Source organism: Atractosteus spatula, chromosome 12 (assembly GCF_055471065.1).
Source record: "Atractosteus spatula isolate fAtrSpa1 chromosome 12, fAtrSpa1.hap1, whole genome shotgun sequence".
Classification (NCBI taxonomy): Eukaryota; Metazoa; Chordata; class Actinopteri; order Semionotiformes; family Lepisosteidae; genus Atractosteus; species Atractosteus spatula.
The window spans coordinates 15,921,535-15,948,053 of record NC_142717.1 but is presented as its reverse complement, the minus strand read 5'-3'; the positions used below and the strand labels follow the sequence as shown (position 1 = coordinate 15,948,053).

The window sequence follows — 26,519 nt, the reverse complement described above, 5'->3', positions numbered from 1 at the left end:
AAGAAGGAGAACGATTTCCACCCCTCCTCCATATAGTGCCCCACACCATGCTACAAGACCAGAGGCGAACACACCCGCCCCCACAGCCTCACATCCTGAGAGCAGGTAAAAGAGTGAGCATGAATGTGGTGTCAGTACTACACTGTTTCTGCCCAGCACATGCACTGGGAGCATACTTGGACACCACAAAACAATATTCCCTGCTCGTCCTGTTCCAGCTGGTTTTCGGTGCGAGTGTCATCCGAAGTCTGTGCACAAACTGCTATGCTGGAAAGTACTGGCGGACTGCTGTACACCAAATGGACACACACAAAGTGACAATGTGCAGTTCCATCCATAAGGTGTACACAGGTGAAACAATCCTGTGCGGAGTGAAGACCATAAAGAAAAACAGTGGATTGTGATTTTAAGGCAAAGTATAATATCTATAATATCCCGCAGACAGCAGAGGAATCCTACTCTGTTGGGCCCCTGAGCAAGGCCCTTTACCCCAATTGCTCCAGGGGTGCTGTACAATGGCTGACCCTGCGCTCTGACCCCAGGCTCTCTCCCTATCTGTGCGTCTCATGGAGAGCAAGCTGAGGTATGCGAAAAGACAAATTGTAAAGGGTTAACAAAGTGATGTTATGTCTGAGGTGACAGACGTTATCCCAAATACAATCTGCTCATAAAACTAGGGTTTGACTGGCAATAAAGATTTGCACATTTTCACATTTTGCAGAGGCTTGGAGAGGTCTGGAGAGCTCTGGGAACCCTTGAGAGTGGCCTCATAAAACCTTATGCAGAATTTGATGTCTTCATCCTATCAGCTTCACCCCAAAATATTTTCAAAAGGGATGTAAAAATGTGAGAGCAGAGTTTTAAAAAAATACATATATATTAGTTGCACTTAATTATGGCTGATTTAGCATATTCTCTTAGTTGAAGAAAATAAAAATGTCTAATATCCAATTTAGATATTTTTTGTGGCATTTCCACTTTTCAATGTATGCTTTAATGTGAATAACCATAGCTTTAAGCATTTCTATGTTGCTTTAAAACATATTCTTTCATGCCTCTTGTACAGGATTCTTCATATTTGGTGATTAATTGATAAGGCTTAGCCCCATTTAAAGTTGTAATCAATAGTCTGTAAGCTATCATTACTTATCTAACATATGCACATATTTAATAGAGAGAAAATTAAACAATTTAGCCACACATTAAAAAAATACTATTTGTGTGGATACTGCTGGATACTGCTGATATTAAATCCAGCAGCCATATCACCCTGCAACTCACAACTGGCAACCCACTGAAGCTAAGCGGGTGTGAGCCTGGTCAGTACCTGGATGGGAAACCTCCTGGGAAAAACCAAGGTTGCTGCTGGAATAGGTGTTAGTGGGGCCAGCAGGGGGCGCTCACCCTGTGGTCCATGTGGGTCCTAATGCCCCAGTATAGTGACGGGGACACTATACTGTAAACAGGCGCCGTCCTTTGGATGAGATGTAAAACTGAGGTCCTGACTCTGTGTGGTCAGTAAAAATCACAGGGTGTTTCTCGAAAAGAGTAGGGGTGTTACCCCGGCATCCTGGCCAAATTTCCCATTGGCCCTTACCAATCATGGCCTCCTAATGATCCCTCCCTATGAATTGGCTACATTACTCTGCTCTCCTCCCCACTGATAGCTGATGTGTGGTGAGTGTTCTGGCGCACTATGGCTGCCGTCGCATCATCCAGGTGGATGCTGCACATTGGTGGTGGTGGAGGGGAGTCCCCATTACCTGTAAAGCACTTTGAGTGGAGTGTCCAGAAAAGCGCTATATAAGTGTAAGCAATTATTAATTATTATTACTGCATTACTTAAACATTGCTTTTTGCACAACCAAAATGTCTTTTAAGTAATGAAATCATAATGCAATATAAAACATGGTTACCCTCATAAATATAGTGTCTTCATCCATCTTAGGTTGAAAATTACTGAGACCTCTGATGTCTTTATCCCATAATGGAGTAACTTTGAAAAACTGCAAAAATGCATTTCAGACAGCATTTTGAAAGCAATGAAGCACTTATTAAATATAAGGCAGTCTATTTATAAACATACCAATCCAAAATTTAACTAGGATTAACTTTAGCTGGATATGTGTACTTTTGGCCGTATGAGTAGAACATACACAGCTTTTAATAGGAACAATAAAGCTCTAAAAACCAGCATCTTAAAGGTAGATATTTTAAGATATTTTTGTTTATTGTTATTTTCTATTTTGTTTCCTTAGGAACCTTTACCAGTTTCCCTCAAGCTAATATCTATCAGTGTTTATTTGCATATTTATATGTATTATTATTTGCAATGACATATATTTAATACTCACAGTACGATTTCCATATTGGCGGCTGATAATCTTCTACATCTAGAAAAATAATAAAATAATAAATCAGTCAAAAATCAGTTAAATAAAAACAGTCTGTCCAGATATAAAGGTAAGCATGTTCTAAGAGTATCCAATACAGTTTACTAAGATAATTATCTACTTTGCATTTTTCTAAATTGATGTCCCAAAGTATAGTAAAGGCTAATAATTATTCATGCTCATTGGAACAATAATATTTTTCATATACTTTTTCTGGACTCAGTAAAATAAATCATCTAATTTTGATAATACAAATTAAGTGTGTTTTCAGGTATCACTATTAATAACTTTCAGATAGACATTTGAGCACAATGTTATCATTTTGAAACAACAATTTTTTGGTGTGATATAGTGCTGTCTCACAGCTCTTAAGGTCTTGGTTTAGCTTTCACAAATTCGACTTTATATATAAATGTCCTGCGATTCCCATACTATTTACTTAGTAAGGAAGGGTTTATGTTACATGTGTAAAGAATAAGGAGATAAGAACTGCATGAGGTTTCTTCCAAGGATGAATAGCACAGAGTGAGTGTAATGTGGCCTCCACCAGGACACTGTTTTACACATCAGTCAATCAGTCACCTTTACTCGACTCTCAGCCAGTAAAGTCTATAGGTCATTTAAAGAGATTGTTGGCCACTCGGTGGTTTCACTGGTTCTGATGTTGTTTTGATAAACTACCTTTTCTAGGTAGTGTCTGTTAGGCATGATGCAGCTTCCACTTCTTGATTATAGAGCCAACAGTGCTCACTGGGATAGCCAGCCAAAATTTTTTCTACGCTTATAAACATACATTTAAGTGTTTGGATATACTTTTGTAGCCTGTTTCCTAATATATGCAAAATTATCACTTTATCTCATCCTTCAGTTTCACTGCCTGACCATTGATGCCTAAACACATTGATGTTTTTATCCAGTATACATGCCAGTCACTTCAGTGGTGCACAGATAGAGGCCAATTGTAAGACAATTACTGTATATCCTTGTTAGGGCAATTTCTTTCACCTGTGTAAATTCAGAGCTACCAGTGCACAAGGCTCTGAATACTTACACAAGCAGCATAAACTGTTTTTGACTTTTGACAGAAAAAAACATGTGTAATTATAATTTGTAATTCAGCAACATTTTAAACCTTTTTTAAAGGGTGTGATTAATTTTGCAAGGCACTGTATTATAACAAACCAGGGGGTTAAGATTATAATTGAGCGTTACATAAAATGTGTTTTTTTTTATTTTCAAGCACCATTCTGGTGATAAAGTAACAAATCAGGTTCAAACTTGGACAAGAATAAATATTTATTAACAATGAATAACACCGCTAGCCAGCAATTACACTATGATGGATGTGTCATGACAGATCTTTTTTAGCCTGAGGATTCTACAATATAGGAAAGTCCTAAATTAAGTCAGCAAGCTCTCTTATTGTAATGCTTGGATTATTAACCAGAATTCGGTCTTCAAAGACTGATTAAAACAAGGGTTCTCAAATGGTTCAACATTTGGAGGTAATGAAGGATGACTTAAGATGACAATGACAACTGACATGACAATTATCCTCTTTGTCTGTCTGTCTTGTTACACCACTGTTCTTCAGTGTCCTGTCTACCCTGTAATCTAACCCTGTAATTGTGCAATTCCATCCTTTGGAGGCTGGCTAATGATCTCGATGTGAATGACCAGTCACTAATGGGTGTTTATTGTTTATTATTGTGGTTCTAATAATTTAACAAGAAGTCATTTAACCAGAGTAAACGATTAGTAATACTCTTTGATCATCTGTGTGTTTTACTTGTGTTTAATTTCTTTTAAGCCAACAAACAGCTAGACAAATAGATCTCAAGAATAACCATTGCTTCGAGCCTTTTGAATAGTTTGAATTTTGCTTGGAAAATCAAATATGCTTCCCTCCAGTCATAACAGTATTATAATGCCTATACAGGAATGACATAAACCCCCCATTTAATTTCTTGGCTTTCAGTCTTTGTAAAACTTTTCTGAAGATTATTGGCATGAATAGTTTACTCCCATAGTAAATGGTATATCTGGAAAGGCACTACAGCAGAGAACATTTAGCATGTAGCAGATAAAAACAGGAATGCTGTACAAGGAAAATGCAACTCACTCAATTTGGCCTTTTAATGAAAAATAATACATCACAGAGTTTATGTTCTGTGTATATTGTGACACACATTGTGTATCAATTATAGAAGCATGTACATACAATATCACTGAAACACCAATGGCCCCATCACACAAACGTTGTCCCAAGTAAATATGATGAAAACAAAATATGTATGATTGCAATTCTGAAAACTAACATTTTGATCCAAATAAGCATTATCAAAGTACATCACAAAGCACTGATTTTTGCTGATCATTAACCTGATCTAAATAATATTTCTGAGCTAAATAAATTAAAAATCTACTAGCTGTATTTTCAAAGCTCTCATTATACATAAAAGACAATGAATGACATACTTAATCCTCCTCCTTTCTTCTTTGTTAAAAGTGATTTCATTTCAAACAGAATAAGCAAAAAGGATCTTTCACTGCTCACTGCATTCATAGAATGACTGACATTTTGAATGCAAAGGAACCTAATTTTGACAGATGTTTTGATAAATTAAGTATATAGTATTTTTCAACAATACTAATAGGTTTTTTAGAATTTTTTCCAAACATAATTTTCTACTAACAAACCTAACATGCAAATATATTTCTATGGCAACATAATAAAGTTGTATTACCTACATAGAGATCCAGCCATTCAGAAAGCATGGTGAAAAATGCAGCAAAATCCAGTGTATATTCCCCACCAGACCACGCTTTAAAAAAAATATTCTATTGCAGGACTGCACTACTTTGTAAAACCACAAGGTAAATGCTTAATGTGGCATGTGGAAGCATTTGGACTGTCACCAGAAAATGCCTGGTTTTTAATACAGGTCAATGCTAAGCCCCTTATAGAATTGAAGTTGTATACTGTTTCAACTTTTATAAATTTTATAGTGTATACTACAGTACTGTATGTGAAATATTAAATTAATTTTAAACAGGGCTATATATAGCCCTTTATCCAAGATGGCGCCGTGTTAGTGGCAGCCTGCTACAGCAGCTCTGTGTCTTTTTGTTGTCTTTTTGTTTCTTTCAGTTAGTTAATGCTAGTGTGTTAGTGTTTTTTCTTCATACCTTTGCCGGCAACTAGATTTGCGATCACAACATGATGGATACTAGGAAGCTGAGAAACTTTTTCTTGTTTTTTCTGATACTTGGACCTCTGTGGCTATCGAGTTGCAATGCTGATAGCCACAGAAGCATTGTCTACACGCGGGACCAGCTGATCGCGCTAGCGCGTCCGGCTCTACTCACTGGAGAGAAGCCATCGGTGCCGGAGGAGCTGAGGAGGAGAAGCCGAGGCTGTAGGGCTGGTGCGACGCGAAAGGCGAAGAGAAGGAGATTTAAACCCTACCTTCCTTCGATCATCATGGGAAATGTGAGGTCCTTAGTGAACAAGATGGACGAACTGGGAGCATTGGTGAGAAGCCAGAGGGAGTATCGTGAATGCAGTATCATGTGTTTCACCGAGACGTGGCTGCAGGAACTTATTCCGGACTCGAACGTTACCATCGGCGGCTTTCAGACGGTGCGGGCGGACAGAAACACCGAGAGCGGTAAGAGGAAAGGAGGGGGGCTCGCGGTGCTTGTAAACAACAGATGGTGTAATCCTGGACATACTCATGTTAAGGAGCGCGTCTGCAACCCGGACATCGAACTGGTAGCCGTAGGACTGCGTCCGTACTATCTGCCGCGGGAGTTTACATGCGCCATCTTTGTTGTTGTTTACATTCCACCTACGGCAAATGCAGAGGTAGCGTGTGACGTCATAAACACAGTCACAGCCAGGCTACAAACAAAGCACCCAAGCGCTTTTATAGCTATTTCAGGGGACTTTAACCACGTATCTATTTCCACCACTCTGCCTACTTTCCACCAGTTTGTTAAGTGCCCGACCAGAGAAAACAAAACACTGGACTTATTATATGCCAATGCTAAGGATGCATATAGTTCCACAGCCCTTCCCCCCCTTGGCAGATCAGATCACAACCTTGTCTTGCTTACACCACTGTACACGCCTATTGTCCAGCGCCAACCTGTGACCATGAGGACTGTGAGGAGATGGTCTCAGGAGGCTATGGAGGATCTACGTGGTGCTTTGGAGGCCACCGACTGGGATGTGCTGTGCGAACCACATGGGTACGACATAGACAGTATGGTGGACTGTGTCACTGACTATATTAACTTCTGCGTAGATAACACCATCCCCACCAAAGACATACACTGCTTTTCCAATAACAAACCCTGGATCACCAGCGACCTGAAGGCTCTTCTGAATGACAAGAAGAGAGCCTTTAGGAGGGGAGATAAGGAAGAGGTCAAGCGTGTACAGAGGGAGCTAAAGCAGAAGTTAAGAGAGAGCAAGGACGCATACAGAAAGAAGATAGAGGACAAGCTGCAAAGGAATAGGGTGAGAGATGTATGGAGCAGCATGAGAGAGATCACTGGCTTCAAACAGGCTGGGGGTGCAACAGAAGGGAACCTGGAGATGGCCAACGAGTTGAACCAGTTCTTTAACAGGTTTGATTCTGGGTCCTCTGTGGCGCAACACCCATCCCCCCACTGCCACACGCTCCCTAACCCTTCACAGCTGCGACTGCCCAATACCTCCTCCATCCCCCCACAAACATGGCCGCCTACAGCCACAACCCCCGACGGCTACTCACCCACCCATCCCCCACAGCTGCCACTCTCCAACACCTCCGCCATTAACACCTGCAGCACTGAAAGCAGTATGAGCACCATCCCCCAGGCCAGGCTGACCATCACAGCTGACCAGGTGAAGAAGGAGCTGAAGAGGCTGCACGAGGGTAAGGCCACAGGACCAGATAACATCTGCCCCAGAGTTCTGAGGGCCTGTGCTGATCAGCTGAGCGGAGTGCTCCAGCGACTGTTCAACCTGAGCCTGCGCTTGGAAAGAGTCCCGGTGCTCTGGAAGACATCATGCCTGGTCCCGGTACCAAAGAAAGGGCGCCCCTCTGTCCTCAATGACTACAGACCAGTTGCACTGACTTCTCACATCATGAAGACACTGGAGAGGCTGGTCTTATCCCACCTGAGACCCCTGGTCAGCTCATCACTGGACACCCTACAGTTTGCCTACCAGCCCAGTGTTGGTGTGGAGGATGCGATCATCTACATGCTGCAAAGGGCCTACTCACACCTGGACAGGGCTGGCAACACTGTAAGGATCATGTTTTTCGACTTCTCCAGTGCCTTCAATACCATCCAGCCCTTACTTCTAAGGAGGAAGCTGGAGGAGATGCAAGTCGATGCCTCCGCGACCTCGTGGATCACTGACTACCTGACAGGCAGACCACAGTCTGTGAGACTTCAGAACTGTGTGTCTGAACAGGTAGTGAGTAACACAGGGGCACCTCAAGGGACAGTTCTTTCTCCATTCCTCTTCACCCTCTATACTTCGGACTTTAAGTACAACTCAAAGTCATGCCACCTGCAGAAGTTCTCAGATGACTCTGCAATTGTGGGATGTATCAAGGGTGAGCAGGAGGAGGAGTACAGAGGACTGGTCAGCAGCTTTGTGGAGTGGTGTGGGGTGAACCACTTGGAACTGAATGTGACGAAGACAAAGGAACTGGTGGTAGATTTCAGGAGGAAAAAGGTCAAACCTACTCCTGTCTACATCCATGGGAGTGGCGTGGAGATGGTGGACTCGTACAAGTACCTGGGAGTGCACATCGACGATAGACTGGAATGGTCTAAGAACATCGAGGCCATCTATAAGAAGGGACAGAGCCGACTCTACTTCTTGAGGAGGCTCAGGTCCTTCAATGTGTGTAGTAAGATGCTACACATGTTCTATCAGTCGGTGGTAGCGAGTGCCATTTTCTACGCAGTGGTGTGCTGGGGCTCTGGGATTAGAGCAGTAGATTCCAAAAGGCTGAACAAGCTCATCAGGAGAGCAAGCTCTGTCATTGGGTTTGACCTGGACTCCTTGGAGGTAGTGGCTGAGAGGAGAATGAGGTCCAAACTAGAGGCCATCATGGACAACTTCTCCCATCCCCTCTTTGACAGGCTGGCAGGAATGAAGAGCACGTTCAGCAATAGACTGATTCATCCACGGTGCGACAGGGAGCGCTACAGGAGGTCATTCTTGCCGTCTGCCATAAGACTGTACAACGCATCCACCTTGCGTCTTGGCAGAGGCAACATCGACAGTGACCTGTTTCTGGACTAAACGCATCTACACATCTACTGCTACATCTGTTCTCTTTCTTTTTCTTTTTCTTTTTCCCGTTTACAACCACTTTTTGTGCAATATATGCCAGGGACCTGTGCAATACATTTATATTTATATCTATAGTTACATCTATATTTATATTCATATGTGTGATATGAGTGTGATACGATTTTCTGTGTACTGTTCTGTTCTAGTTTGTTCTTGTGCGTCCGGACTGTGAGTAACTCTTGTATTGTATTGTATGTATTGTACTATTATTATATAATTCGTTACACTGTGGCTGTGTTGTGTGTGTTAAGCTGCTGTTGCACTGCAATTTCCCTCACGGGATCAATAAAGTATCTATCTATCTATCTTAACAAAAAAAAACTCAGTTACTCAGTTGGATATATAAAAATAGTTTATTATTATAGCTTGTTACGAGTGCAATGTCCTTCTTTCAGGTTTACATTTGCATTTAAATAATTTATATTTTTATATTTTGACATATCTTTTTGTCTTTGTCTTAATGCAAATTTCAGCAGCAAGTAATCATGGACAATTTTTAAAAACTTTTGATTATAAAAAATATATTCTGTACTGTATTGGCTTTAAATGTACAGTATTTTTATATAGTTTACCGATCGTTGACTTAGGCAATCTGTGATTCGCAACTGTGGGACTTCATAAACTGTAGTCTTTGTTCATGTATTCGATTCACATAGCCGACATTTTAAAAGTACACATTGTGAATGAAATATGTTTCATTATAAATAGACCATACCATTTCATGATAATAATCGAGTTGTACCACCTTTAATCACTGAATGTGCTGTTGAATGTAGTGTTTTTGCTGCTTGTACCTCTAGATGAACTGTACAGTAACGGTTATGCTGTGGTCCTGAGGTTCAAGGGCGAAGGGCAAGCTGAGTTCCAGGTGCAGACTCACAGAGAAGCCTCCTTTTGGAGACTTCAGAAATGTTATTGAGAGATGATACAGGCTCATTAAAAAAGAAGCAGTATGAATAACTCTGGCCAAAATAGGCTGTGGACAGCAGTTATACGACCCAGACACTCACAACTGGCAATCCCCTGAAGCTAAGCAGGTGTAAACCTGGCCAGCACATGGATGAGAGACCTCCTGGGAAAGCTAGAAGAGATGTTAGTGGGACCAGTAGGTCAGTGTAATTCTTTATGCCCCTGGATAGTGAGGGAGAGAAGACTATGTATACTCTGTAAACAAAGGCACCGTTTTTCATATGAGATTAAGGTCCTCTCCATGGTCAATGAAATCCCAGGGTATTTCTTGAAAAAAGAAGGGGTGTTAAACACAGTGTTCTGGCCGACCCTCCCCACGCCCCCAAAACAGTGCCTTTTGATGAAAACTCTGATGAAGCCAAATAATTTTAAAAATGAATATAATATTATTAATAGGGCAGCAAAAAAGATGTATGAAAAATCTAATTTAGATTTTAAATGTTATATATTAAAAACATATACTGTGACATTAAAATTTGTATTTAAAACTAAATGCTGTATATACACAAAAAAACTAAACTGTGATTTCTTTAAAAGGGCATCTTTAAATTCCCTCTCTTTTTTCTTAGTTTAATATTTGACATACTGTGATATATAACATTATCAGAAATGTGAATATAACCTTAGACCTTCTGAGTAGCAAGCACTTAACCACTATACCAAAGCATAATTTGGGTTAAGACATTAAACATTCTTTCAATTGCCTAGTTATATTTTTTCAATTTTACTGAAGTTTGTATGTGTGATATGGTAGTGTTTCCAATGTTGTTTTACGGATATCTTATTAACTTCTGAAGTAAACTTAGTGCCCTTTTAAATGTGTGGCTTGACAGATGGGTTGAAACTATTTTTTTAATTGCCTAGTTATTTACAAAGCATACAATGAGTAACTGATCAGAACTGTAGGTGTTTTGTGCATTAACTGGGACATTTATTAATTGTAGTAGTAATTCACAAAATGATTCTTCGATGGCTATTAGAAATCGACCTTGTGGAACAACTCAGCAACACACACACTGATACTAATACACGACAGTATATTTATTAATACATAAAATGTGCTTATAAACATAACAGATCTTATAGTGAGGGTTAGCAGAATACAAAAGGTATATATATATCAATCACGAAGTGTTACAAATACCAAGAGACACATACATTCAGTATACCATTCATTTATACCATTTTGTTAATGAGCTATGATTACAACTTCTACACTACTCAAAAGCAAGTACATCACTCATAGGAATTAAATTGACATCAACTGGGGTTGAGGTAACAATTGAATTCTCGAGCTGTAATGCAGAATGTTGAATGCTCATCCAATTTATGTGGATCCATATCTCCTGCGGACACAAAGGAACAGCGTCGTCCTCTCGCTCAGGGCCAGCCAGTACTGGTGTGGCTGGAGGTGTGGGAGAAGGAGCGAGAGATTCCTGCTGTGGCACGCTGGCAGTGACTCTCTGAAGACCGGCTAGTTAGTCCTAGCTGAACTAGCAAAGTTTGTGCACATGAAAAGTGACTGCTGGTCCGAGCAAGTCACACTCTTTAGACGGGAAGAAGACCGGTTTGTTTCCGATGTAACGCTAGTCCTGAATACTGAGATTCAGCTGTCAACAGTTCCAACCGTAGTTCACTCATTGATCAGGTGAGCATTCACGGTGGGTTACTGGCGGTTCACATGGCTTGCTGCTGGGATAACCTCGGGCGGATCCTTTGGTTATGCGTGGGTGACCTCCACTTAGACTGCTCTTAGAACAAGGTAAAGTCCTGCCACTCAGACACACTGGCCGTCACGTGATTGTCTGAGCCGAGTCTGAGAATGTCTTGGAGGGGCGCATTCTGGGCTCTGTGCTGCCTCTTTTAATTCTGGAGGAACTATGGTCGTTCATTGGTTGTAATCCCACGGGCATTCGAGACCCACGTGGGATTACCTTGCCCTACCAGTTCGTGAATGGCTAATCAAAGTGGAGGATGAGTAACAATGCTCTCTGACCTTAAGGTTGTAAACACTTTGGGATGAGACTCTCCCTTGGAATCTACCAGAAAGTAATGACCATTCATTAGGGCGGCTGGAGAATCTAAGCCCTGGGAATTGTTTCTTATCAGGAAACTCTATCAGACAGAAAAACACCTTAAATCTGAACCACATGGAATTGCCTCTCTGCGTCCAGCACCACTGAGATTAGGGAGAGTTTATGTGGCATAAGTAGTTACCAATTGTAAAATATGTACCAGTTAGTCACACACACAAATAATATGAGGTAATATCCACAGATATGCCAAAACAATAGTGTAGGGTTTTAAAGCCACTACAGAACAGTATGTGTGAAATATATTTTTCATAATCAAAATCTAAATCAAAATCTGTATATCTCTAAATAAAAGTACAAATTTTACTTTCTACAACACATTGTGCCATTAAAGGTGGTTCAAATGTATTATCCTTATGATTAGGTATGGTCTCTTTCAAATGGAACATATTTGCTTCAAAGTGTGTGTACTGTACTTTAAAAACATCGAGTACATGAATTGAATAAATGAACAAAAGACTACAACATGCTACACATATGAATCACATGATGTAATATCTACAGATATGGTGAAACAATAGCCCTGGGCTTTAAAGCCACTACAGTACAGTAAATTGAAAAATATTTTTCATAATCAAAATCTAAAGTAAAATTACATTTGATCAACCAAATTACATGTTGCCATTCAAAATGTGTGGCAAAACCCCATACCTTCCTGCAGTTTAGCATGTTATAACACAGAACGTGATTGGCTGGACAAAATGAAAGACAGGCGGCACTCGTGGTGCATTGGTTGTTAGTGAAATGATTGCTTCATTTAATCTCTTTACTGTGTATGTTTAAATCCACTTAATATTGAATATTAATATGGAATTTTACACTTAAAGGGAAATTCTAGTAGCTGAGCATAAAAAGAAGAGGAGCATAATGTATTTTTAGGTCCAAAACGATTTTAATTTAGGAATATAAACATATTATGTAAACTGTATATGGCTAGTATTGGTAGTTTAAATAAAAAAATACACACCAGTATTCCACTTTCTTTAAAAACATTTTAAGCATCAATTCTTAAAGCATCAGTCATAATATGGAATCGCATATCTAAAGAAATTAATAATGATATAATTATATTCATATAGCTCAAATTATTAGAGTAGTACACTTTCATTGTAAACATCTGCATCAATTTGACTCATTCACCCACATCCACATTCACAATTACTTGGAAACTTTTTGCCTGCCCTTTTCAGCTATAGCATTAGTTTGTCAAGTGACGCGTTGGTGTGATGGCTTTGGCATATGACTTGTATGCTGGAGGTCGGGGGTTCGAACCAAGGTCTCGCCATGAGTTTCCTTTTAACAGATAAACATTTCTTTGAAAAAATAAAATAGTAAATATTATTGACACTATATTGAATTTGTTGGTATTTCTAAATATCACAACACATTCAAAATTAGGTGATTTATTAATAACAACTAATAATTTCAAACTGCTTGTATTTTAAAATTGTATTTTGTTCGGGGTGATTTGTCACTGTTTTCACAAACTTCAATTTATTAAACATCTATTTTTGAGACAGGGTGTTCCAGACCTTGTATAATTTTTGAAACTCCCTCTGTATTTCATGTTTTAACCTTTTCTATGAATACTTGCACTCGTTATCGCAGTAAAAAACCTCATACTTTTTAGAATCCGCTAAATACGGAATATAATGTAACGCATATGGCCGACATTAGAAGTTGTGCAAGCCGGCTTACCAGCGTCCAGATGTCACTGCCCTTCCCTGTGAATAGCAGGGACCTCAGCCGACGGGCTGAGGGGAGCTTTCCCTTAAGCTCAACTGGCTGGGTCCCTATTAAGTGACGCCAGAGGCCTGGGTTCGAGTCCCCAGCAGTGGGGGGCTGACCTGAGGTGGCAGTGGTGAGGGCGCATACCCACATGAACCCGAGAATGCTACAATAATATGGAATTGTTTATCAAAAGAAATTAATAACAGTATTAAATTAAGGATCTTAATATTTGTATTTTATAGCTGGTAGTATTACTGTAATCCACTTTCTTTGTAAACATGCTTTATTTTTAATCTGACTCATTCAGACATGATTACTTTAGAAACCTTTTTAATTTGTTCGTCGCAGCTATATTTCCAAGCAGCCTGTTGGTACAGCGGGTTTGCCAATAGGGGTTCTATCTAGGCAATCCTAGTTCAATGCCTGGTTGAGCACATGTTTCTTCTAACAAAGACTTTTAAAAAAATTAAATAGTGAATATTATGTACATTATATTAACATTTTTTGTGCTTTTTATATATTATAACATATTCAGTGTAAAGTGATATTAATAATGAAATAAAAATGTGAATGACACAGCCTGCAACCTACAGATTTAAAGATCACGATTTATGAAACATTTCACAGGATTTATTTAAACAATATCTAGTACCTGGTTGCATTTTTGGAAACCTTAGTTTGAATAAAGCAGATCCCAGGTGCAAGTGACATTATAATGTGAGGATATATATATTGTTAATGCGAGAAATATAGCATTATGCTATATTTTTTATGCATCAGTTGAATGAAGCCTTCTGAAGTCTCTCAAAAACATAAAAATGTAACATAATATTGTGGGGCACGATGGGCAACCGATTCTTTTAATTTTAAAGAAAATCAAAAATAGGAAACAATAATGTGTGTGCCTCAAATAGACTCATGGTTTTAAAACCCATAAAAATGGGTTTAGTTAAAAACATAAAATCCACAAAAACGAGTGATTTTTCTTACTTGTGATCAGCCTAGAATCTTTGTATTTTTACAAGTTGTATGGCCGTAAGTTTTATAACTTCTTAATTAAACATTTTAAACACTTTAATTTTGTTAACGCAACATGTATTTCCGACAGATACAGTACAATCACATTCTCCTGTCTTCCCATGGTGTGAAGAATATTAGCAGGTGGCTGAGAAAATAAAGCACCGCCCACTGAGCTCAGTCAGAGAAGAGGCGGCGCCGTAAGGAGATAGTTCTGCAGCTTGCAGTGTTTATGGCACTGAGCACGTCTGCCTTTAAAATAAAATAATGAAATGTAAATCATTTCTTTTAAATATCATTTAACATAGCTTTCTCACCAGTTAGTTTTATATTTGAAACCATCGTTAAAGCAGGGGCTTATTGTACATTCTAATGACATTACACATGGAAAGATTATACATTTTAATCTTTTTTAATTTTTTAAAAATACATTTTAGAAAAGTTTAATCTACACAAATATCACAGACTATTTTCGATTGTATTTCTGAATGTTATGTCACACTTCAATATTTTATATACATCTAAATAAAGTCAGGTGTCAGGTGCATAAACTATTAGTAATCAATAATAAGTATTAAAATTCAGTGATACAATTTAATAGTGATAAATTGTTGCACTTCCACATGTTGTAAAAACATTAATTTCCAAGACTGTGTTCAAACGTACATTAAATCTGACAATCAAAAATAAGTCAAATTCAAACTTATAAAATAAAAAATGAAGGTTAAAATTAAACCAGGGTTCACTTTTTTTCTGTCTCACCCTATTGTCTCTCACCTGCTGCGATTCGGACACAGAATGGTTAAAAATGGGAACAAGTCAGGCAGGCAGGGTGAAGGGGGAGGGGGGAGGTGTCTTCCCACCTCTATGACTAAAATGCCAAAGAGAAATGGTTTGAGCGACATACAGAGCCTAAAACGTTTGGTGTCGTCTTCTCCGCTTTAAAGGTACACTCCTTGTGGAATTTTCACCTCGAACGTTTGCCCACCAGCTAACACACAGAAGCAAACTGAATACACAATGTACTTGCAAGAATAGCGATTACAAACATTAAAAAAACATACTTTATACTGTTATACTGTACAGTGTATTAAAACTAAAACTCTATGGGCACTACACTGTGAGTAACACTGCCCACTAAACCTCTTTCCCACAAAATTCACAGGGGCAAGGTTACGTAGCTGATTCAAAGCTGGATACAATTTTATCTTGCCTTGTGAAAATAAAAATTCAGTTATTTGTCAACATATTTACTATAACTATGCATCTCAGTAGTCTCACTGTGTTAATCTCACACGCCCTGGTGCTCACTCAATGCTCATGCTCCCAGTAAAATGAAAAAAAACATTTTCTGCTTTATCACTTTGCACCAGGGAAGCTTACAGCTTTTAAAGTCATGCAATGTTTGAGTTAGGCAGGAACACGTCATTGTATCTTATTTTTTATTTCATTAAAAAAAAATAATTTGCCCATCGTGTTGATAAGATGTTCCCTGATTACTGGGAATTGTAAAAAAGAATCCTTCCCCCCTCCTTGTTTAATTAAAAGATTTATGTGAAGAAATATTTAAACACAAAACCATCACGTATAGTAATTCATCCTGCTGGTTCTCTATTGAATGACGCTGACGTACCAGGTTCAATTCCAGGCTGTGTACAATATAGTACAGTTTAAACATTTTTTTAAATTCCAAGTTCAATTGTTGGTTAATTACTGGATGCTGACATTTGGATTAAGACAAAATAAAGATTTTCTCAATTTGGATATAAACCAGAAACAGACACATCATGTTCACAATAAGCTATAATAGTGGACCAATTTTATTCATTCGGCTATATGAGAAACAAACTGAAAGCAATGCTCTGATCGCGCTTTGAACCGCCTGGGTGCAGCTTGCTACATTACTGTGCTCAATACCACTACAAGGACAACAGAAGTTTTTTTAAAAAAAGAAACGAATGTCCAAAACGCCCACTTGTGAGACTTTAACTGCTTGGTTACACGATTCCATATTAATATAACTATCAAGTGATGTTAAATCACTACAACATTTATCTTTTTACAATAGCAGCAAGTGGTGTTCTTACTACGTATTCTTAGAAAAGAATAAAACATTAAAACGTTTTATGAAGTACAGAATATAAGCTTAATAATGTTAGAACAAGCACATTAAAGAACCCGAACCAGAACCCACTGTAAGTTACCAAGTTGAAGACTTTGACACAAAATATATTTATGCATAATTCAATTACTTATGATGAAGGTGGAAGATTGTGTACTTTTGTCCATCTGAGCAATCTTGCTTTTATAAAATATATCGACATATTCATGTTCAATGATAAGCATGCTGTAATACACAGTTTAAAAGTAGTCTAAAGAGTATACAACTTAAATTCTCAATTGGAAAAAGATTGTCCCTCAGCAGTGAGGATTCGAAACCTGGGTTTTTCTGGCAACAGCTCAAATGCTGTACATGAGACATTAAGCTTTATTAGCTTGGCAGTTTTACAAGGTGCTTCCGGATATGATTATCCTATTTAAAAAACATGTGGTAAGATGCAGTACCACCGCTTTTTACACAGCGTACCTCACTCATTTTGAATGGCTGGATTTGTATAAACTCTTTTCGTGTTGATTTAAACATTTTTTCCATTTAAACCCTCTCTTGTCATCTAAGAAGATTATGTCAGAGCAGTTCTTGTGGCAATGAAACAACTTCCAGTGGCCTGGAAAATAAGACACAGTAGTCGTTTGCAGATGTACAACAAACCCAGAACAGAAGAATATCAGTCTTTGACTTTGCAGAACTACTCAGTTTTAGAAATAGTTGTTATAGTGTTAAGCACTTTAAAAATCACTCTGTGGCAAAGCATTGTGAAGGGCACTATAACAAATAAAATAATTGGCTAATTGAGATATACAGAAAAGAGATATATTTCTCTCCCTACAGCATCAGGCTGTACACTGCATGGAAGATCTTAGGTGTCATCTAGGGATTAGCAAGAGAAAATGATGATCTGTAGTTCTAGGTTTTCTAGCCCTGAATATTTAGTCACTTTAATTGGTATCATGAGTAGGTATATGTTCAGGTGGGTAGCTGCGTCAGCATGCGTAGGCTGCAAAGGAACAAGTAATACAGTAGGTTTATTCCATGCTTCTCTCTCTTCCTTCTTTCTTCTTTTTTTCAGCATTGAATAAACCTATTACTTGTTCCTTTGTAGGTATATGTTGCTAACACAAAGGAAAAAGTCTAGGCTTTAAACCTCGTTACAATCTAAATGTAAGATTTGTTTTCAATATGTTTCCTGATAAAAGCAAATCTTTTAAAGAATTCTTTATTAATTCTTTCCACATTGTATCCTCAGGGATTGTAGAGATGTGAGCAACCCTGGATACCTTCTGCATTTTTATTTCAATAAACATTACTAAATTAATGCACTGGTAAGAATGACCACTTACCACTGTAAAGAATCCTTAATTCACTTAGCTACTAGCAAACAAATTAACTTGTCAAACTAAATGCCCTCCTAATTTATAAAAGCTAAATTAATATGAAATTTATTAATTTACAGATTACGGATTAGAACACAGATTACGGTACTGTAGGTTTAGTAGTAATTCTAGGAATTCTTTATTCTGAGCCTCCCATCAGCCATTAACTGTTAGGCACAGGCCCATAGTTAGGGAACAGCCAGAAATGGATTGAGATTGTCACTCTCCAAACTTTTAAAATAGTGAACACAAATGCTTCCTTTCTGACAGCTACAGAAACCCCAATAAACATTATTCCCACAGTTGTTTCTGGAATTACCTAGTTTGGTTTATAAATATTGGGGTACCAAATTATACCTCATTTAGAACTTGACCAGTCTCAGGAAAACTGTGGAGTTTTTTTTTTGCCTGTCTAAATTTTGCTGTGTATGGCAATGATTGTGTAGCTTTCACTTATGTGACTGATAGAATTTCAAAGCCAAATGAAAAGGTTGATGAAGTAATAATTGTAGTTATACATTTATAGGTTTAAGAGGAGGCTTCCTAAGACACCTTTCATGTAGAGGTCATATTTAACAAAAACGTAAACAAAGTTTTTAAATTTTAGCCTGACTTTCTATGAAGAGATTTATATTACTATCAGAGTTTATGGTTTACAGGAGGTGGAACTCATAACATTTTTGCGTAAATTGCAAAAATATGTATCTGTACCACCAAAGTTCCTTGTTATTTCTGTACTATAGTAAATGCCATAAATTAATGTTTCTCTCCACACTTTTTATCTGAAACATTTCCAAGCCCATTATAGTTCTGGCATTACACCAGACACCACAGCTTTTCAGAGTAGTACAATTCAAATGATGCAACTCAGAGCATTTATCTGTAAAGAAAACACATTTTCAACATGTTGCCTCTCCAGGGCTGCTGATTTTTTTCTGAAAGCTTAATTTTGTTTAAGTATCTGTTATTTGTAACCAAGAAACCCTTGCCAAACCTTATAACACTGAAAAAAGAGTTTGCCAAGCTTCTGTGTATTATTGGCAAAAATCCTGCTATATCTCCATACTTTACTGCAAAAGTGATCATAAATTAATTTGAGCTTTAGTCTACATACACAAGCTGCAGTCTGATACACTTTAAATTATAGGAATGCCATTGTTCATATTAAAAGGATTCATTGGAACATATTAATTGTGCCCTCACATGAAATTATACAGATCAACCTATTTAAATATATTTTCCTATATTTTCCTAACATTCTACCTTCAAACTACAATAGCTAAGTCAAATGTTAGTTCCTCAGATGGAAGTACTTCTCAGGTATAAAAGTGTAACACATCATAACCAGCAAAATTCTAAAGGCATTTTAAAGACAAAGAAGTGAAGTGCACCATGGTTACATGCTATTTTGAAAACAGGGCCCTGACATTATACTCTCAGCGTGATAGGAAGTATAAAGCAGTTCTGGCCGTGATCTCCATCTGTGCATTCATATTCATCTGCTGTGCGACAATGTTGTGTGATATACCAAATTACGATGGGATGTTAAATTTAAACAACTGGTGTTGATAACAACATTTAGGCTCAGAAAGATAGGCTCATGTTTTCCTTTATTTATTCATAAAGCTTAGGACCCAATAACTTTAAACATACACAATTATAAAATTATTATTATTACAGTTAAAATATTTGATTGCTTCATGAAACATTTTCTCTATATAACAGTAGTTATTCTAGTAGTTTTTCTAAAGAGGAAAACAATGCAAACATATTCTATACTCATACTAGAAATCCAAATACCAGAATATTACTTTTGTCATCTTCCCCTACTGGTATTTTGTATTCTCAGACTTAATTTGGGCCACACAAAATCCATTAATATGAGAATCTAATGCCCATCTGCTCCATCTATAACAAAAAAGTCAAACATCTTAAGTTACAAAACAGCTTGGATAATTGATTTATGCTTTATTTAATAAGGTTATTAGATTTTTCAATGTGATGGTCTTTCAGTTAAAGAATAGATTCAAAAACAATTAAAAAAATATGTAATCATATTTTTCAAAACAGCTTGATTCACACAAGGCAATGAAAATGTTTAAACCAATATTTTTTAATCAATTCAAGTAACAGTTTTCCAAAAAATATACAAGTATTCTTCCTGGATTTACATTGCTATAGAAAGTCTTTACACTCATATACAGTATGTTATTATAAATTAGATACATACAGTACATGTACTGCATCTATTTTAGTCCCTGATCATTGTTCAATACCATGAAAACACAATTTGTTTTAAAATAAGTCACTATTGTGTAAATTAATAAATTAATAAAAAATTAGTTAAGATAATAGAAATGAAAACAAGAGTTAATCATATTAATACAAAAATACTTATAACTTTCCTAATTATCACAGTGGATCTTGCACTATATTTGCTAATATCTAGATTTAATTACAGGTGATAATTAAGGTTCCTGCAGTTCCACATGCTCCCATTTAAAATGTGTAAGGTGTAAGGTGGCATACTATAAGAAGTGCCGTGGCATGTTAAACAGTAGTGAGTTTCGCAGTTTTTATTTTTTAAAATAATCTGATGTGGAACTGTACTACTCTGTAAAGCTACCAGGTGTTGCAGAGAATCCTTAAAGCACCGCAACTGTCTATGGTTGTCAGAAATTCTTATTTTAACAATTAAAAATGGAATGTTTATTAACCCATTAATGATATCCTGCACTAATCATACTACATACTGTATAGTGTACTAGCATACTGTATACTGTACTAGCGACAATTTCATTAAATACAATGATTATGCACAACTCTACATAAGATACTGTATGTTACTGTATAACACTAACAGAATTATTGTTTTTATTACATACAGTATACACAATAAGTAGTAATTGTGTATAAATACTTATTAGAAAACAAATAACTTTATTTTCAAATGTAATTATAAAAATATATTATACTTATTGGCTGTAAAAATAAATTGTATTTCGAAAGCAAATATATATGTAAAAAACAAAAAAGAGACTAATAATGATTTCAGTGACTTTCAAATATGGTCACTGACTTTGAATTGTATTGTAGCTGATAAAAATCTAATCAGAGTGATACATTGGCAGTTCAGTAGAAGAATTCTCTCCTGCCATGTAAGAGCAACGCAGAAGTTGTACTTCAACAAATCACCCCTTGGGGATTAAAAATGACTAAATTAATCATTGGGTTCTAAAATGTGCAAAACCTCTTTTATATTTGAGGAGATATGTAATTAAGAAGTTAATTGATCAGAGAATGAAAAGATTACCCCAAATTACACTGGAGATAGACACTACTTGGAAAAAACTGATTGAGAAACTTCCTGAATAATTACATCTCACAGAAATCTACTTCCTTGGGTCCTGAATTCCCACCCTGTCTAGGTGGTTTATAAACCAACTTATGTTTTTTTTAAGTATTGCATATGATGTTTATTTTTAATTTATTTGAATCTTGCAAGTGTTCATGGAAAATGTAGTTAAAACGACCATGTTAAATCTTTACACAAATAAGGACAGTGAGTTACCAAGTTAAATAATTCAATGCGGAAAATGTTTATGAAGAAGGTGGAATACTGTTGTGAACCTTATTTTTCTATTTTCATATAACACTTCCAGCTATATAAATATATTATACTCATATTCATTAATATTAATTAATATTGTTAACGTTATTCCAAAACTTTAATATAATTCAGTTGTTTTATTTTCATCTACCAAAACTTAGTTACGTGACTCCACATTAATATTCCATATTAAGTGGATTTAAAGGAGAAGTACAACAAAATAAATTATCCTACTGTTTTACTAACATCTAACGCACCACAAGTGCCACCTACAGTATCAATCTTCTTTGGGCAAAGTAAAGCTTAATTCGACCAGCCAAATCATACCATGGTACAGTGCACCTTGTTTGCCACGGACAAAAGTTTTGGTGTACATTCTGAATGGCTGTATCTGTACATCAAAGGCATTTTCAAAGCAGTAAATGAATGAATATTAAATAACATCACCAATGGCGATTATAAAGCATGTACATTTGATTTGGACTGATATTAATATAAAGTGAAACCTGACTTAAGAAATACATGAATTGATGTTTGTCCAATTCCATAGATTATAAAGTATAGAATGTTGCTATTTTCTATCTCAGTGTTGTCTGGGTTATTTTAGGCACTTTAATCCAAAGAAACCTCATATCTAAACAGAGTATCATGGACCAATTTAAAATAAACCTTTGTAATAATACATCAGTGGTTTAAAATAAATTTGACTACTAAAGACACCACTTAAAGACCAGTGTTGTCCATATTCATAGAATGTAAGTGCAATGTTAAAAATGGAGGCTGTTCAGCCCATCTAGCCTATTTGGTAGAAGTTAATTGATTCAAAGATTTCATACACAACATCTGTTTTTAGTGTTCTAGGAAACACTATTTTTCTTAACCGGATTCACATAGGTGGTGCAGTGGCTCTGTGGCTGGAAGGTTGCAGGTTCATATCCTGTGGCCGGCAGAGAAATCCTACTCCATTGGGCCCCTGAGCAAGGCCCTTAACCCCAACTGCTCCAGGGGTGCTGTATAAATGGCTGACCCTGCACTCTGACCCCAAGCTTCTCTCTCCCTGTTTGTGTGTCCCATGGAGAGAAAAGATAAAGTCCTAATACAAGAGATTGTATATGGCCAATAAAGTGATCCTCTCTATAGAGCATATGATGGATAGCACAGAGTAAATATTTTCACTGAGCTCTGCTTCTCTAATTATTATATTACACATTTGCCTTTATCATATATAAATTATATGTGGCGAGATCTGTGGGGCTTTAAATGACTGAAATTAAAAATTTAAATTAGTTTTTTAAATTATGTTTTTTTTTAAATATTCCTATAGCAAATCACCTACTGAACACAAAAAGGTTATGAATGAATGAAATGTGATGAATGACTTCCTCTCATTTGGTAGCTGAATAAGTTACAGTATGTTCTACTAAATCCTTGAAGGTGCCCAGTGCTCAGTTAATACTGCTTAAAGCCAGTAAAGATAAGAACATAATAATGGTTATGTTACACCCAGGCTGGTGGCAGTTTGCAGCCTGCAGGTGTCTAGAAGACTGAGACGTTCTTACGAGTGATCACAGTTGTCAGGACACGATCAGGTTGCCGTTTGGTCCACTTCTACAGCCACACAACCTGCTATAACAGCCGCACAGCCAGCCAGTTTCCACATCGGCCTGGAGCAACTATAGTGACATTAGCGTGTGGCCAGTTGGCAGCACCTCTCCTCATTGCATCCTCTAATATCTCTGAATAGCTGTGAGCCCTACACCTTTAGGTACATTCGGAAGTCTCTGAAACTACCCGAGTCCTAGCACTTGGAATTCATACTGAGCACCACCATCTAGTCGATTAAATCTGGGTATTAGATTTAACACAGTATTAGATTTAACATGGATAGCTTGTTTCATACTTCCACAAACTCATTCTTGGTTTTAAAAGCAATACCATGTAGTTTCCACTTATGTCCTCTTAGTCGTGTTTCACTGTTCATTCTGAAGAAATCTGTTTGTTTTTTTTGTTTGACAGTGAATACTTGTATTAGGTGTCTTTGTTTGCAAGTTTGTTTGTTCAAGACTAAAAAGGTTACTTCCTCCTCCAGCTTGTCAGTGTAAGACATTTCCTTAAGTCCTGGTACGTACAGTACATGCTGACTCTTCTCTGGATAGATTCCAGAGCAGCAATCTCTTTTCTGTAAGAGCTGTAATAACTGATGATTTCAGCCATACAACACTGCACTGTGGTAATTCATTCAAAAGCAACAAGACCCATAGACAGCATTCACATATGTTGCAGCAGCCTTCTCAAACTGAAATCATATATATTGCTTTAATTTAATGTAAATCTTAATTTGTTATATTTATTTAGGGCATATTGGAACTGAGTCAAAGGCACTTTACGTAATTACAAGGTCGGAGGTACAGAAAATACCTTTTCAATTTTCTACCAGTTTATTCAACGGAGTCTAAATTAGAATGAGGGTGACATTTTATTTATGTTTTCTCATTTTAATCACATAAAATTTTCTTTTATTACCAGTTCAGTTATGCTTCACCTGTACAACTACATTTTGAATAACTTTTTACATTTAAATATTTTAAAGCAATCATCACTATTGCCTCTTAATTATCTACCCCCTCAGATGTAAAGAGAATTTTGCTGACAAAGGAACCTACTTACAGTATACACAAAAGAATAAACTTTTCTATGGACATTATTGAGAAATATTCTTTTGCATTCCTGATAAATGCCATTATTATTTTCATGGTAATAATTTCTCAATCTCAAAAATAATTTATCAAACCTCTACCTCATCATTATTTATGTTTTGAAATAATAATAGGGGACAGCCTGCATCTTTGTGCTGTGTACTATACAGTACTATTACTTAAGAGATTAAAGGATAAGCTTTCTTAATCATGTTTCAAATATAATAACACATTTTTCATAGCTTATGATGCAAAATATATTGAGAAATACTTGCAATGCATTAAAAATGATAACATTTCTTAAATATTTCACAACCAATTTGTCACTATTACTTATTTATATGTGCCACCTTTCAAAAAGTAATCTTTGGATATAGTTTTGTCCAATGGTGGTTCAGTTATTGCCATATAAGTGGGTGTACACTGCATATGTCACATAAAGCTGCATTTTCACATTTGCATTTTCCACCCACAGGTCAAATAAACAAGCTTTTGCTTGTTTGTTATGGGCTGAAATAGTGAGCAAGAGTATTTTTCATTAAAAAATAGGATTGATTTCTTTATAATGTGTCATTGGTCTGTTGGTGAAGCTGATAACTACTATCAACACCCAGATTATATATAAATATAGTTATAGATATAGATATAGATATAGATATAGATCAAATAGTTATTAATTTATAAACACACAAGATGCATCAAACACCCTCTTCTGCGGTTATTATACATGAGTCCAAAGATTAACAGATTTCTGGAAAAGCATACTATACACAGTATACACTATACACAACATGCTGTACACAGCTAGTAAGTTTAAAAAACCTGTTGTACTTATCTATGGTATGTAGTGGCAATGCTTATTAATAATACAGGAATCAAGTTTGCTGTTCCCTTGCCAGTCTCTATCTCCCTCATCTCTGGGGTGCTGGACGCAGAGAGGCCATTCCATGTGGTTCATATTTATATATTCACATGTGTTATTCTGTCAGATTGAGTTTCCTGATAAGGAACAGCTCACAGGTCTGAGATTCTCCAGCCACCATAATGAATGGTCATCTCTGGCGCCTTTCTGTCTGGGAGATTCCAAGGGATAGTCTCATCCCAAAGTGTTTACAACCCTAAGTTCAGAGAGCATTGTTACTCATTCTCCACCTCGATCAGCCAATCACGAACTGGTAGGGCAGGGTAACCCCACGTGGGTCTCGAATGCCCGTGAAACTTTCAACCAATGAACGACCATAGTTCCTCCAGATAAAAGAGGCAGCACAGAGCCCAGAAGGTGCCCCTCCAGGACATTCTCAGACTCGGCTTGGACAATCACGTGATGGCCAGTGTGTCTGAGTGCCAGGACTTTACCTTGTTCTAAGAGTCGAGACCGAGGCGGGGTCGCCCGCACATAACCAAAGGAACTGCTCGAGGTTAGCCCAACAGCAAGCCTCCTGAACCGCCTGTAACGCACCGAAAATGCTCGCCTGATCACAGAGTGAACTACGGTCAGAACTGTTGACAGCTGAATCTTAGTATTCAGGACTAGCGCTACATCAGGAATGAACCGGTCTTCTTCCCATCTAAAGAGTGTGACTTGCGCAGTCACTTTTCATGTGCACAAACTCTGCTAGTTCAGCCAGGACTAACTAGCCAGGTCCTCAGAGAGGCACTGCCAGTGCGCCGCAACAGGAATCTCTCCCTCCTTCTCCCTTCGGCTAGAGCATGCCGATTGGATGCAGCAGCCTGCCACTGTTCCTTTGTGTCCGCGGGAGATCTGAATCCACATAAATTGGATGAGTATTCAACATTCTACATTGCAGCTTGAGAATTCAATTGTTACCTCAATCCCAGTTGATGTCAATTTAATTCATATGAGTGATGCACTTGCTTTTGAGTATCTAGTGTAGTAGTTGTAATCAAAAAGCTAATTAATGAAACAGTATAATTGAATGGTATACTGAATGTAGGTATCTCTCGGTATTTGTAATTCCTTATGATTTAATATATACCTTTGGTATTCTGCTAACCCTCACTATAAGATCTATTATGTTTATATGCACATTTTATGTATTAATAAATGTATTCTTGTGTATTAGTTACAATGTGTGTGCGTTGCTGAGTTGTTCCACAAGGCCAATTTTCTAATAGCCATTGAAGAATCATTTT

At 37.2% G+C, this 26,519-nt stretch overlaps 1 protein-coding gene across 1 annotated transcript in view; it reads right to left on the bottom strand.

The window, feature by feature from the left end:
- chn2 (chimerin 2) overlaps positions 1-26,519 on the bottom strand; it is a 146,642-nt gene that overhangs the window by 76,062 nt on the left and 44,061 nt on the right. Inside the window, exon 2 of the mRNA XM_088929789.1 lies at positions 2,355-2,393. Within this exon, the coding sequence (XP_088785915.1) occupies positions 2,355-2,368 (14 nt within the window). The 5' untranslated portion in view covers positions 2,369-2,393. The remainder of the gene's footprint in view (positions 1-2,354; positions 2,394-26,519) is intronic.